General features: G+C 35.8%; 1 protein-coding gene across 1 annotated transcript; it reads left to right on the top strand.

The window, feature by feature from the left end:
- Positions 1 to 3,344: 3,344 nt before the first annotated feature.
- Positions 3,345 to 5,436, top strand: LOC137729899 (cinnamyl alcohol dehydrogenase 1). The gene is made up of 5 exons (XM_068468950.2): positions 3,345 to 3,553; positions 3,763 to 3,876; positions 3,990 to 4,217; positions 4,496 to 4,935; positions 5,135 to 5,436. The coding sequence occupies exons 1-5, from the start codon at positions 3,465 to 3,467 to the stop codon at positions 5,332 to 5,334; spliced, it is 1,071 nt and encodes a 356-aa protein (XP_068325051.2). The 5' UTR covers positions 3,345 to 3,464; the 3' UTR covers positions 5,335 to 5,436.
- Positions 5,437 to 15,797: the final 10,361 nt, after the last annotated feature.

Here is a 15,797-nt window from a genome sequence, read left to right as displayed (position 1 = left end):
AAAATCATCAAAATCGGAGTTAAAATAACCGTTAAATCGTGATTTTTCGTTTATAACCATCGAAAAGTTTTGTCTCATTACTTGATCTCTGAATGTTTGTTTTTTGCAATTTTTGGTGTATGTGATTTCGAAGCATATATAAACAAGTTTGATGGTTGGATCGTTGAAATTAGTTTCGTAGGATGCGTATCCCATCAAAACAATAGATTCACTAACACTTAAAAGAGTTTATTTATACTTTCATCAAGTATAACATAAGATTTGTGGTATCCACTAGTGTAAATATTTTAAATTGAAGATCGAATTCATTCATTGTATTCATATAGGGTCAAGGAGTGTAGCTGTAAAAAATCATCAAAATCGGAGTTAAAATAACCGTTAAATCGTGATTTTTCGTTTATAACCGTCGAAAAGTTTTGTCTCGTTGCTTGATCTTTGAATGTTTGTTTTTTGCAATTTTTAGCGTATGCGATCTCGAAGCATATATAAACAAGTTTGACGGTTGGATCGTTGAATTTAGTTTCATAGGATGTGTATCCCATCAAAACGATAGATTCACTAACACTTAAGAGTTTATTTATACTTTCATCAAGTATAACTTAAGATTTTGTGGTATTCACTAGTGTAAATATTTTAAATTGAAGATCGAATTCATTCATTGTATTCATATAAGGTCAAGGAGTGTAGCTGTAAAAAATCATCAAAATCGGAGTTAAAATAACCGTTAAATTGTGATTTTTCGTTTATAACCGTTGAAAAGTTTTATCTCATTACTTGATCTCTGAATGTTTGTTTTTTGCAATTTTTGGTGTATGTGATCTCGAAGCGTTTATAAACAAGTTTGATGGTTGGATCGATTAGTTTCGTAGGATGCCTATCCCATCAAAACGATAGATTCACTAACACTTAAAGAGTTTATTTATACTTTCATCAAGTATAACATAAGATTTTGTGGTATCCACTAGTGTAAATATTTTAAATTGAAGATCAAATTCATTCATTGTATTCATATAGGGTCAAGGAGTGTAGTTGTAAAAAATCATCAAAATCGGAGTTAAAATAACCGTTAAATCGTGATTTTTCGTTTATAACCATCGAAAAGTTTTGTCTCGTTACTTGATCTTTGAATGTTTGTTTTTTGCAATTTTTACTGTATGCAATCTCGAAGCATATATAAACAAGTTTGACGGTTGGATCATTGAAATTAGTTTTGTAGGATGCGTATCCCATCAAAATGATAGATTCACTAACACTTAAGAGTTTATTTATACTTTCATCAAGAATAACATAAGATTTTGTGGTATCCACTAGTGTAAATATTTTAAATTGAAGATCGAATTCATTCATTGTATTCATATAGGGTCAAGGAGTGTAGCCGTAAAAAATTTTCAAAATTAGAGTTAAAATAACCGTTAAATTGTGATTTTTCGTTTATAACCGTCAAAAAGTTTTGTCTCGTTACTTGATCTCTGAATGTTTGTTTTTTGCAAATCTTGGCGTATGCGATCTCGAAGCATATATAAACAAGTTTGACGGTTGGATCATTGAAATTATATTCATAGGATGCGTATCCCATCAAAACGATACATTAACTAACACTTAGAGTTTCTTTGGGTTAAATATTAGGCGGGAAATGGATGGATATAGGCTGCAAAATTTCCCAAACATTAGGCGGGAAATGGATGAAACTCTTGAAATATTAGGCGGGAAATTAATTATTATAATTTATTTATGTGTTTGGTATTTTAAAATTACTTGATATTTTTATTTTTATTGTGTTTTATGATTTTTATTCTCAATCTTTGATATAATATATTATAAAAATAAATAAATAAATAAAACTTAAAATTTAAAATTTATATGGATAATAATAGAATAATAATTAATAAACAATATATACATATTCATTATATCTATTGCATTTTATAGTAAGTTTTTTTTTAGTAGTTTAAAAAATTAAAATCATCAAAATAGCATTTTTCTTATCGTGTCGAAACAGGTTACCTGCGTGTCACTCTCATGTAAACCTGTTAAGGACCCGTTATTAACGGGTTATTATCGTGTGACCCGATAATGACCCGATTAGTTATCGTGTTGACCCGAAACCCGTTATTTTCGTGTCGTTTACGTGTCGTGTTAACGAGTCGTGTAAGAAATTGGCAGGTCTACTCTTTAGAGTTTCATAAAAAGTCATCTCGTCTAGTTCACCAACTCCGCCATAATCGTGTTGACCCGAAACCCGTTATTTTCGTATCGTGTTAACGGGTCGTATTAGAAATTGCCAGGTCTACTCTTTAGAGTTTCATAAAAAGTCATCTCGTCTAGTTCACCAACTCCGCCATAATTGGTTCTGGATTGTGACGTACAAATGACGCAACAAATGATTACAAAATATTCTTTCACCAAAAATATAGGTCACAAGCATTTCAACACTGTCCAAATTTAGGAGGGTGTCAATGATCGAGAAATTTTTCTGGGTACCAAGTACACCAGTTGAGTTGGTGTTAGCCAGACACCTAATTACCTAGTTTTTTAATTAAGAAAATGTCAACTAGTATACTTTTTTGTCAATCAGAACTCCTAATTTACCCTTAAGTGAAACAAAAATTGAAAAATAATCACCCTCTCTCACAGCATAACCCACCCTGCGCCGCCAAGAACTCACCCAACCACCGCGCACCTCCATCGAAGCAAATATTTTCATCGGAGAAACCCCATCAAATTCTCTCGCTTCCTACTTTTTCCTTTCTCCTCTTCCATTCTTAGCTTTACATGGTACCCAGATTGACAACAACTCCAACCTTTAGATCTAAGTCACCGATCTCCGATCGAAGTGTAAGGGTGTCGTTGGCAATTTCTAAGATCCTTCTCCGGCGTAAGGGAGGATTAGAATTAAAAATAGGAAGAGGAAGGGAAAAAGAGAGACAGGTGAGGGAGAGATGGGTGGGGTGTGGTGGAGGTTGAAGAGCCAGAATGAGAATCTGGGTTCTGTGTTTTATTTAACTTTTTCTGTTTTTTTTTATTATTATTTTCTGAAAAGTTGAGTATTAGGGACTAAATAGGAAGATGGTAACTCAAGTGCCAACATATGCAATATAAAAAGAAGAAACCCAGGTGTCATGTGCCCATTCAATTTTAAATAAAAAATTCAAAGTAATTTCTGACCATAGGATAACTAATAAACGAATAGGATGAATTGATTTTTAGAACCCTGACGAAGAGGATAGGATCCTATACCAGGTTCACCTACCACATACCGGTGATGTGTCAAGCTTCTGAGTTGGCCTTTGTTTTTCCTTGTGTATATTTATATGCTTTATTTGCGTTTCTGATTTCCCAAAGCCAAAACCCACTTACCCAATACTCTCACCAACTCATCCTCTCCCTTCCTCCCACACCACCACCACTTATTTTCTCCTCCCTCTCTCTCGCTCCCTCTCCCCAAAACACATTCAGAAGGAAAAATGGTCAGCCTTGAAGTGGAGAGAAAGACTACAGGATGGGCTGCAAGAGACTCATCTGGAATACTCTCACCCTACACCTACAATATTAGGTAAACCAAAACATTATATCTCAAATCTTTGATTGTTTACAACCACTAAATTTATTCACCAAATAGCGCATCAATACGCACGTATTAACACGAAAAACATTGTTCATTTGATAAATAAATTTGCCGAGTGGATCAGTGTTTATATTATATATGTAGTTATCCTTTTGTCTACTGATTTTTAATCCTAACACAAAAAATAAAAATTGCAGGAACACAGGGCCAGAGGACGTTTACGTCAAGGTTCTATGCTGTGGAGTTTGCCACTCGGATCTTCACCAGATCAAAAATGACCTTGGCATGTCAAACTATCCCATGGTTCCCGGGTACGATTAATATATAAGATTTTCCATACCTAATCCCACGAATTATTTTCTTAATGTCATTTCCTTATATATGTTTGTACTAATTGTTTACAAAATCTTCGAATATTAACCAGGCATGAGGTGGTTGGTGAGGTGGTGGAGGTGGGATCAGATGTGACAAAGTTCAGAGCAGGAGACGTGGTTGGAGTTGGCCTCCTTGTTGGTTGCTGCAGAAACTGCAGCCCATGCAAAACGGACAACGAACAGTACTGCAACAAGAAAATCTGGTCTTACAACGACACTTACACCGACGGCAAAACCACCCAAGGCGGCTTTGCCGGTGCCCTCGTCGCTGATCAAAAGTAATGATCACCAAACCCTAAATAACTTTTCTCACATAGAATTCACGAGCACAAAAATTTGTACATTTTCTGGCCAACTCTTAATAATTGCAAGTTTCGGATCATTTGCGAATGCTTTTTTATTCAATAACTTTGATTCATGAGATTTGAATTCAGAACTTACATCTGACAAACTGAAGACTAGCTATCACCATATATATACTGATTTGTTGATTTTAGATTACCTAGTAATTAAACCAGTCCTGTTTTTTACTGATTTGTTGATTTGTTTGGTTAAGGTTTGTGGTGAAGATACCGGAGGGAATGGTGCCGGAACAGGCGGCGCCGCTGCTGTGCGCCGGGGTGACAGTATACAGCCCGCTGAGGCACTTCGGCCTGAATGTGAGTGGGTTAACAGGAGGAATATTAGGGCTTGGAGGTGTGGGACACATGGGGGTGAAGATAGCCAAGGCCATGGGACACCATGTGACTGTGATAAGCTCATCAGATAAGAAAAGAGAGGAGGCTTTGGAGCATGTCGGGGCTGATGCTTTCTTGGTCAGCTCAGATGCCACAAAAATGCAGGAGGCTGCGGATTCATTGGATTACATCATTGACACAGTGCCTGTTGGCCACCCACTTGAGCCTTACCTCTCTTTGTTGAAGCTTGATGGGAAATTGATCTTGATGGGTGTTATTAACACCCCATTACAATTTGTCTCCCCAATGGTCATGCTTGGTAAGCCCACTCCACTCACTTCCATCACTATCTAATCTCTCCTTGTGTAGTGGGGAGTGATTTCTGCGTTCTCCTTTTCATCTCTCGTTCGTTGATTCTCCTTTAAGTTGTTCATTTTACTGGATTAGTTAGAAATTGTGGCTTCAAAAAACTTGGATTGTTGTTTCTGATCATATTGGGTACGTAATTTTGTATGTAGGGAGGAAGAAAATCACCGGGAGCTTTGTGGGAAGCATGAAGGAAACTGAGGAGATGCTTGAATTTTGCAAAGAGAAAGGATTAACATCAATGATTGAAGTGGTTAAGATGGATTACGTCAACACAGCGTTTGAGAGGTTGGAGAAGAACGATGTTAGGTACAGGTTCGTCGTCGATGTGGCCGGCAGCAATCTTATTTAATAAAGAAGAAAGGAGAAAAAAAACACAGAATCATGACTTTGTATGAGTTAGCTGTTTTGTATTATAACAAATAATGAAATACGATATAGTATTTTCATATTATTGGATGTTTGTTTCGTCTTTAAGTTTACTTTTAATCGAGATGTTTTAGTGCATTGTGATTGAGGTGATGGGGCTTATTTTACTTGGTGTGGATGATGACTTTTGAAGGTACCAAACCTAGGCGAGAGAGATGTTATACACACACATACACACACACACACATACACACATACACACACATATATACCAAAACACATGTGGTTGGTCAACTGTTTTGGCTAATCATGATTTCACTAATATGGATGGCCTTGTGAGAGTGTGTGTCACCAAATTGAAAAATGATAACGTTTGTAGTTTGTTTACTAATTCGTAATTAGAATGAGAGTTATTGAATTAAGGAGGAATTGAAATGAGGTGAAATCAAAACCAGATTCTCATTGAAATTGTTTACTAACATTTTGAGGAATCAGAGTAGAAATAGTACTAAACCATATAAATATGAATAAAAGTCAATGTGATTACTAAAATGCCCTATTCTAGTAATTAATCTATTTTATAAGTGGTGACATAAATTCTAACACTGTAAATCCTTGGTTGATTTAGTTTACTCTTTATTTCTCTTTCCTCATCATTTACTATTAGGGGGTGTAATCAATTTGGATTTCATAGGATTTTACTAAAAAAAATTTAAGTGACAGATTTCAATGGATTTTAATACTCTTCAATTTTATATGGATTTTGACAAATTTATATGAATTTCTATTGTAGATTTCAATGGATTTGTATGGATTTTTTTTATGAATTTCTAAGCATCACCAAACCAATACAAACATGACCAAATCAACATAGAATGAATTTCTTTGAGATATTTAATCGAACCAAATATACAGATACTTCGCGAAATAAATGAAATCTTTTGTCCTGCTTTACAAATGTTTTGATCTAAGAATATTTGGATGTTTAATTATTTTCATGTCTGCTATATATTTGAACATGTATCAAACAAATTCTACTCCATATTCTCTGTCCCAGCTTGTTGCATTGTGAACTTGGCAAGTAGGGAAGGCAATTAAGCATCACTCAAAAATCTTCAAGTCAAGTGATTTCAGTTCTACATAAATTTTGGCAGGGAATCAAAATAGTTTTTGTGTAAAAAGATGAAAATTACAAAAGAGAGAGAATCGGGAATTAAAAAAAAAAAAAAAAATTGGGAATGTCATTGAGCAGAAGATTATCTGTCTCACGAGTAATAAGAATATTCATATGAGGTAGGATACTGATGGTCAAACAAGAGTTGTTAGACCTGCTCTCCGTTTTAAAAATCGTAAGAATGCTTATGGTCAAATTGAAGACCCGGCCCTAAACTCTTTGAGGTAAGGACCTTGAAAAGCCCTGAATGTGTACATGGCCAATAAGACAACATTCAAGTGCCTCTTCTTATCTAATTCCATGTCATCATGTTGTTCTTCTGGATTCAGGATTTCCTTCTCCTTCCCTTTATCTTCCATCTTATTCTCATCCTCTACTTCCGGCTTTGCTTCGTATGGATTAACAACCCATTATCTTATGTGGAATCAAGTCGTAACAATCGGACATCCTCCTTGATATACATGGATGACGAAAGTTTTGTGAGATTTTGTAGCAACCCGCTAGGAAGAGAAGCGAGCTAGCGAGGAAGGAAGGGAGTGATACAATGAGAACATGAGCTGGATTTGAAATCCTATGAGTTGAGGTGGGATTCTTTTTTATCTTGGCTATATGTATTTAGACTCACAAATCTAATAAAATACACAACTTAATGCAATACTGCCAAATCTTTGATTTTTTTTAGTATACCTTGATTTATGATCACTCTAAAAATATCCGTTAAAATCTCAATTGACTACTCATGAATTTGATGTATTTTTAAAATCCTCTTAAATCCTAATTTGACTACACTGATTCCTCTTTTAAAAACCTAACTGACTACACTCTGATTTTAAAGTTTATTAAATCCTATCAAATTCTATTAAATCCTAATTTGACTACACCCCACAAGCAAAGGGAAATACACATCCCTGAAGTTCCTCAATTCTCTTTCTCTCTACTTTACCTCACCACTCAAAGAAAATAGGCCACAACATGTCAGCACACTCTTGTCGCTACGTTAAGGAACTTAAGGTTTTTCTACTACAAACCGGTTCACAAGACTCATCATCACAATCCATGTTCTTCTAAACACGGTCTTAATTGTCGATAGCTTTTCAGCTTGATTGCATGAAACATTCATATTGAGCATGAACCCTCATTTTTTATTGCCGAATTATATATTCTACCCAAATTATTGTTCGCAATTATATTATATTACTGCTACTATAATTCTGGTGAATTGATTTTGTGTGAATAAGATAAAAAAAAAAAAGGAAGAAAAAACCAAAAAAAAAAACCTCTTTTTTTTTCCAGAAACAATACTGGTTAGGATCATGGTGGTTTGGAGTGGCGATTTGGTCAGAATTGATAGTGGTGGTGTGGGTGGTTGGCTCTTGTTGGAAAGTGAGGGGGAGAGAGGTGCAAAGGTGAGAAAGGGGTGTTGGGGAGGAAATGAGGAAGAAGAGAGCGTGAGGTTGACATCCCATCTCGAATTTAATATTATTTTATTCCTTAACTCAGAGAAATTATCATTTTGCCTCTCATTGGAAAACGTGCATAAATCATCCGATTTAGGCTTTGTTCGTGCTCATATGTTTGTAAGAACACGTGCACCTAGAAATATGTGCAATGAAAATGCCCTGGACAGGTGAAAATCCTTCGTGGATATTCGAGTCCTTATCACTCCTTGTTCCTTTGCACATATTTCTAGGTGGCACGTTTCCTTACGAACACATGAGTAGCATGAACAAGGCGTAAATCGGACGATTTATACACGTTTTCCAATGAGGAGCAAAATGGTAATTTACACTCTTGGGAATTTTTTACTTATTTATAAAGACAGAAGTGAGTTATTGGTATTGCTGGTTGAGGACTGTAATATCAATGATTTATTTATTAGGTTCGTTACCTAAGTAGGTCAATCTACATTAGTATTTTATTAATTAGGCCTCATGCCTAATTAATTATTATTTGGTCATGACCTAATGACACACACACATATTATCGTAGTACTTGACGATACGAGCGCGTGGGTGCAAGTAGAACCAAATTTAGACTTACAATGAAGATTTTACGAAATATGGAACATTTAGGGCAATTTGGTAATTTTACATTGCGCGGGAGATATTTTCTGTCTTTCTATGTGTAGCCTTCTTTTGTGAGCCAGTGGGGCCCACACCCAACTCTTTCCCTCTCTCCCGTGTCCCCTCGGTGATTTCCTCACTGTCTCAAGCTCTCTAACTCTCTTGGTCTCCCTCTGAGTTATCTCCTTCTCTTCTCTTTCTGCCCATTTTCTCGGCCTCTCTCTCCACACTTCCTTTCTCACTCAAACTCTGCACTTTCTCTCTAAACTCTATTTTTCTCTGTGAATCATAGAGACGCTAAGATGAGCTACTTCACTTCACACTCTCCCGTCCTTCTTCTTTGTCCATGTAGGCACTAGAGCGGCTGAGCCGCCGTTTCACCGTCGATCTCATACCACTCAGATCATCACCATGTCTCACACGTCCTTCCCAGAGCCCAGTAACGATCACCAGCGCCATGTTTTCTGGCAAATTCGCAATAACTCCACCATGGTGAGCCTCGAGACCCCTCAACCTCAAATCCTTCTTATTTTGAACTCCTAATAATGTTTTTAACCTTAAAAGTGTGATTGGGGGTGAAGTAGTGCAGAAAAAAAACCTTGGGCAAGATTTCCCAGAAAACTGGTGAGGAAAACCGTGGCCACCAAGCCATTTTTTGATCATTTTTTCGGCCAACGCCGACCATAACTCGGCCTCACTTTGATATAGATCTATTCCCTGCATTTCTAACTTTATTTAGGTTTTTGAATATTGATTTTGGTTGAGAAATGAGGTCGGTTGGAGCTCTGAAAGTTGAACCTGCAACCTTAAATCCGCAGACCTTCGTGAAGATGGCGAGTACGATTGCACTCACGGCGTGTGAGGCCCGCGTGGGAAGCCAAATTTCTCCAGCGCGTGCAGTGCACAGTTGCCTGTGCAGCCACCTTGTGGTGATGCATACGGCAACACATGGAGGAACCTAAGGTCCCTTCTCATGTTTCTTGAAGTAACAAACCAGAATCCACCCTCTGTTTTTCGAAATTCGATTGTTTTAAAATAGTTTCTTTATTAGCCATATTTTTTTACGAAAATGCGTAGTTGTGTTAATACATTATATATCCACGTTAATGGTTCGTTTCTAGATGAAACACATCGTAAGGATCTTCGATCCTCGCAAGGTAGGTTCGACCCGACGAACATGACTATGAGTGGGTCTTTACTTTTAAATATTATATATTTATTTAGTCTCCATCCATATATATATATATATATATATTGATAAATATTTTCTACGTTACACCGGCCTAGATTAGAATAATGTTTATAAGAATTAGCGTATTGACGGAATTTATGAAATTATTCTACGTCCTAGGGGATGCACAAGTATGCGTAATATTATGGTACACCTTAATTATATTTACGGCCATGAATAGTATTTTATTTACTAGAATTATCGAATTACCATTGTATGATCATATTTATGTTAATTGTTCATCGTATGCTACACCGATGTTAATACTCGCCCAGGCCAAAGCCAGCCTTCACGTGTATGTTCACATCTCACCAATACGCTCACTTTGGATCTATTGTAGGTGTCAGTCCTGTCCTAGATTGCTATAGGCAATTAGAACTCGTGTGTGATGCGCATAGTGCCAGTCTTAACGTGATTATAGTACTATAGCGTAAATCATTATTACACCTAATCTTGTTCATGTCAGAATATCTGTGCATGAGATTGTGTGTCAGCATTTATCGATGAACACCCGATATGATATGTTTGTTTATGCAAGATATTGTAATTACCGGATGCTATATGTTTTATGTGTGAAATATTGTGATTTATTGTATTTCTGAAATATTACTGATTATGGTAAGTGTTTCATACTATATGTAGTATATATATTTGAAAACTATACTTGTTTTACGATGAGGGGTTATACATTTTCAAAAAAGTTCTACAAAACTTTATTTTCAGGCCCACTCACCCTTGTTTTTTATCCCTCCAGGTTTTAGTGGCAAAGCTCTTGTGTTGACGAGGATTTATGACAAAAGTTGATATAGGAGATTACTTATGATGGTTTAATTCTTATTCCAATTTTATTGTACTTTACTTATACTCTGACATTAGGGTTCAATCCCGCTCACATGCGCACTATTGTATTTAGTCACTTTTAGGTTTAATTTATGCACATTTTCCAGATCACTACACATTATTGGCTTCGTCACCTTCCCGATGTCACCCAACACAGCTCGATTAGGAGTCCAGGTGGATCTTCCAGATCGGGGTGTGTTACCGAGAGTGGTCTTAAACCACTCAAAAAAAATTTCCGCGTGAATTTACTAGTTTGCCCATCATTAACCAAGAACAAAACTTTGTCTTTGTATTTTCATAAGTCATTTTTTTAATATGTTTTCACCCATGCATTCGTTGGTACGAAAACTAATTGAAAAAAAATTAGAAAACACGAGAAAAACGAATTTAAACTCAATTGTCCATAATTATTCAATACAAGCCTTATCGGAGCATTTTAGTCATTTCACACTTTTAGCAATTAAATATAATTATTTAAGGTACGGGTCATAATAACACGTGCTAAATATTATTGGACAAAACCAAAAGGTGAGTATTCACTTATGAGTACCAAATATTATCATTTTGCAAATACCTGATAAGTCTGCAATTGAAAAATAATTGAGAGTTTAATCGGATGTCCCCGAAGAAACGAAAAATATTTGGGAATTCTTGATATTATTAAATAGGCACCATCGAATATTAATGAACTTATGTAGAAAAATTCGAAAAAGTCATATGATTGGAATTCAAAAGTATTAAATGGCACATCGGATTGCTCAGTATATATTTTGAATCGAGGAAGGACATCCATGGCTTATGAGTTAATACGAAATGACCATTCTAACTCGCAATCTGTTATGCAACCTCAGTTTAATTGGTTGGGTTGAAAGTATTTTATGGCACGTATGCTTTGTTTTTTTTCTTCACCAGTGTTTTTCTCATATGATTTTTTTTTTTTTTCTTGGGTGTTGAAATTCTCATACGATTTTACCCGAATAAGATTTTTTTTCTGAAATCCATTCCCTTTGTGTGCTCCAGGTTTTTATCGAGGTCCTTTATTTTGCACCATATCCTCCATGTAATGTATGAATTTCAAATTCCTTTACAAATGAATATCGTACGCTAAACTCAAAAAAAATATATATAATGCATTCTTTCTCTTAAAATAAAAAATTAGTCGGTATATTTTTACTCAATCATTGTCATGAGTTTAGGTAGGGGTCACTTGTCCCACTTCATCTCCATATCAATCTAGTTTGAAAGTTTCTAAAATCGTGACCTCCCAACGAAGACTTTTCGGCTTCTGGCTGGTGGAACTCTCAAAACTCAAAAGGAAGAAAAGTAAGAGGCCGTTTAATATTCTATTTGAGTTCAAGGTTCTTAACTAAACAATTGTTTCTCAATTCACAACTTAAAAACTTATTTGGTACGTTTGTTTTGCGAAACTTGAACTTGAAAACAACTCAAAAACTAGCCAAAAATCTCATAACAAAAGTCTGTTTTTACTTTTTTTTCTTCTTCTTTGCAACATCTGCATGGCCTTGGCGTCGAGGCCAATGACACCAAACATCAACTGAGAGTAACTGACGGTGATAAGAGATATGTTTCCGACAACTGAAATAGATGTTCCAACGACTGTGACATGGACCATTCCAGCGACTGAGATGTTTTCTTCCCACTATCCCCGACCCACCGTCCTCACACTCTAATCACCCACAAGCCCCAACCTCACCTCTCCACCATTACCAAAGGTTAATTTCAACCCCAATTTGCTCAATTTCAATGGCAACATTTAAAATTAGCAACTCACCACCATATATGTGAACAAAACCCATCTGAAGACAACATGATTTCATGCCAAACAAGTTTTTGGGTTGTAAAAAAAAAATTATTCTTGAGAGAAGTTCATCCAGGTTGTTTTTAAGAATTATAAACTTTTTTGAGTTAGATACCCAACAGGCCATAAAGTTTCACTATAAAATTAATTGACAATATGAAGAGTAATCTAATTTCTTGTAAGTACTTATATAATTTGGTTTTTCACGAATGTGGAACTTTATCCTCACATTCTCACACTTAAGTCTAATCCACTCCATGACCGTGATGCTTTCCATCCATTTAAATAAGTCATTGAAGTAGTTATTTGTCAATTCTGCTCAACAAGCACGGTTTGAAATTGGGTTAGTTCAAGAAAATCGAATTTCATCGCAAGCATCTAGAATGAGCTTGTAGTGAAAACAGAAAGGATTGTATAATAAGAAAGGTTTAATTGTAGCAATGGTCTTGAATTTTACCTTTAGTTTAATTTTAGTCATTCAACTCTTATATTAGTTTCTTTAATCTTCGAACTAAATAATGTGTTGTACCATTGGTCATTTCACTAACGATGTCTAATGTTTCGTTAAATTTGGAGGTATATTAGAAATTTAATCCTACATCACTAAATACGAATTTAAAAAATAAGTAATGAAAAAGAAAAAAAAAACCTTAAAAAAAAAGATTTTATTTTGGCTGAAACGTAAATTAAATATATTACCAACAAAAAAAAAATGTATAAAAGGATAGGCCCAATTACAATTCAAACACAAAGCAAACAAATAAATGGAGCAATAGGTGACAAACCATAGCCCAGCACAAACAAAAGACAAAACAAGAAAACCCAGAAACTTGCAGCCCCCGCCGTCGTCGGAAAACCCGAGAGCCACAACACAATCCAGCCTGCAATCCAATCAATCAAAGCCCTAGGGATGAAGAAAACCAGTGCTCCATCTTCCTGCAAACAACACCACAAAAACCACACCCATAAAACCAAGAAACCAATGGGAAAACACGTCCCACCAGCAACAGAGCCATTAAAGGCAGACAAGAGGAAGATGGTGGTGTGGAAGGCCCGAGCCAGAGCTCTAAACACCTTCCTATAAATCTGAGACAAAATGCGCTTAAGAAATGTGGTTGCAGATCGTGGAATCGTGAAATGATGGAGCAAATTGTCGGAGGAATCAAAGTGGTAAGAAGGGATGGAGGACAGGAGGAATCGAAGTGGTCGGAGATGAATATAGAGGAATCAAAGTGGTGGGAAACGAAGACGAAGGAATCGAAGTGGAACTGGAGATTGGGGCTAGATCGACCGGTAAAAAAGACAGGAAGAAGGGATGGAGGACAAGAGATTGGGGATGGAAAGTAGGGGAAAGCGCAAGTAGAAGAAAAGGAAAGAAACGAAGGGGGTTGCCACCGACCCTAGCCACTACCATGGCCTTTTTTTTTTTCTTTTTTTTTTTTTTTTTCTTTTTTATGTGTAACAAAATTGAATACATAGGAATTTTTTTTCTCGTTTTTCAATATGTGTAATTTGTTAGTTGTTTAAGTCCAGCCATAGTTCGATCTCTTAAAAGTTTTGAAATCGCACTGCCTAATATTTATAAGTTGCTAAAATCTAACCATTTTCAATTTGTATTTTTATAGTTCAAATTTCATTTTGCTTTAAGTTTTAAATCTTAATTTGTAAATTTTCATTTGTTTTTTAGCTTCTTCTATTGTCTTCGAAGTTTTAAGTTGAAGTTCCTAATATATCCTTGAATTTAATGGAAGAAAGACAGTGTTATAAAAACGATCAATGGTGCAACATATAGTTAAGTTCAAGGACTAAGGAAACTAATTTGAGATGGACCAACATTAAACTAGAGGTAAAGTTAAAGAATCATTTCTATAATTAGGCCTAACAAGAAATTCTAAAGATTCAAGGGTTTAGCATAATTTACAATCAACCCTGCACGATGCGTAAATAGTAAACCAGTAGACCTTGCTAATGATTCTTTAGTTGGTTGAAACACAGTTTTAATTTTGAGATGTGGCTCTATGTAATCAATTACAATCATCATCTCAGTCAAATGATGATTATAATGATTGTATTAAATACATATATTCATATAAATTATAGTTGACCATCAAATAATAATTTTTATAATTGAAATAGATCTATAAAGTTCTGAACTGATATCTTATGGATGACAATGGCTATTACATTAAAATATGAGTGTTGTTATTCCCACCCCAATATGTTATTTTCCTACCTACCTTTTAATGAATTTTTTTAATCACAAATTTGTCCATTTGTAAAATGACTAACAAGTTTGGGCATGATAACTCTCACAATCTGTTTAGACGATTTGTCTCCTTTAAACCCTAACGCATCATCCCATCTCTTTTCATTCAGAGAAAGCAACGAGAATGAACTTAGTTTTGGCGTGATAACTCTCACCCTGTAATACCCTGGAAAATTTAAATATATGAATTGGATATTCATAATTATGAATATGTGAAAAGAATTGAGAATTTATATTAATTCATTTGAGTTTAGTTTTTAAATTAAACTAGTTAAGAAGTTTGAAGTTTGGAAATTAATTATCTAAAATCAATAGACTATTCAAGGTCACAATTTATATTTTTGAATAGAGCTCGATCTCACAAACGCGTAGGCACAAACCGTTCATGAAACAGAGTTATGACGAAGAAGTTATTGACATTTAAAATCAGGGATATTTTGGTAATTTTATTTATATTTAGAAGGCTCCAGAAATCTGGAGCCATGAGTTGTGCCACATGTGCGGTTGTGATTGAAGAGAAAAATAAATGATGGATGGTTGTGATTAAAAGAAAAGAATAGAAATTAGGAAAAAGGGGGAAGCGATTGGGCCCCCGGGGGGGTTGGGTTTGACCAATGGGGAGAGAGAACTGGGAGGAGAAAGGAGAGAAAAGAGAAACGGAGGATCGGGACCCGGGTCTTGGTGACCCGACTTGATCGGCATCCATACCTATTTCCGACGGGTTTTCACCCCTTTTTCCGGTGAATTACATCAAACAACCACTTAGGAACCTCTTCACGGCCTTCCCTCTTCCTATTACATCCCAAAAATATAGGGATTTGGACTTTAAATCAGGAGTAACCACACGGTGGGGTGCGGCGGGTGTGGGTTCGAATTGACTAAATCTAAATCAAAATACATCCATCTCCACCACCATTAGACTTCACTTGAGGTCTAGAACAAAGCTCAAACAATGGTAGGGGCAGCGGAGCACCGGAGGTGAGGTTTTGAGGCCACCCATATGGGGTTTTCTGGCGGGTTTGAGGCAAATTGGAGCCTTTCCAGGCCAAATTG

This window comes from Pyrus communis, chromosome 10 (assembly GCF_041283825.1).
Source record: "Pyrus communis isolate YQ-2024b chromosome 10, ASM4128382v1, whole genome shotgun sequence".
NCBI classification, from domain to species: Eukaryota; Viridiplantae; Streptophyta; class Magnoliopsida; order Rosales; family Rosaceae; genus Pyrus; species Pyrus communis.
The sequence above is the reverse complement of the archived record's forward strand: the minus strand, read 5'-3'. Positions and strand labels throughout refer to the sequence as shown.

Bases quoted from the DNA above. Each gene is read 5' to 3' on its own strand.
- LOC137729899 (XM_068468950.2), top strand. From the start codon at position 3,465: ATGGTCAGCCTTGAAGTGGAGAGAAAGACTACAGGATGGGCTGCAAGA. The intron at 3,877-3,989 runs GTACGATTAATA...AATATTAACCAG, and splicing joins AACTATCCCATGGTTCCCGG to GCATGAGGTGGTTGGTGAGG. The intron at 4,218-4,495 runs GTAATGATCACC...TGTTTGGTTAAG, and splicing joins GCCCTCGTCGCTGATCAAAA to GTTTGTGGTGAAGATACCGG.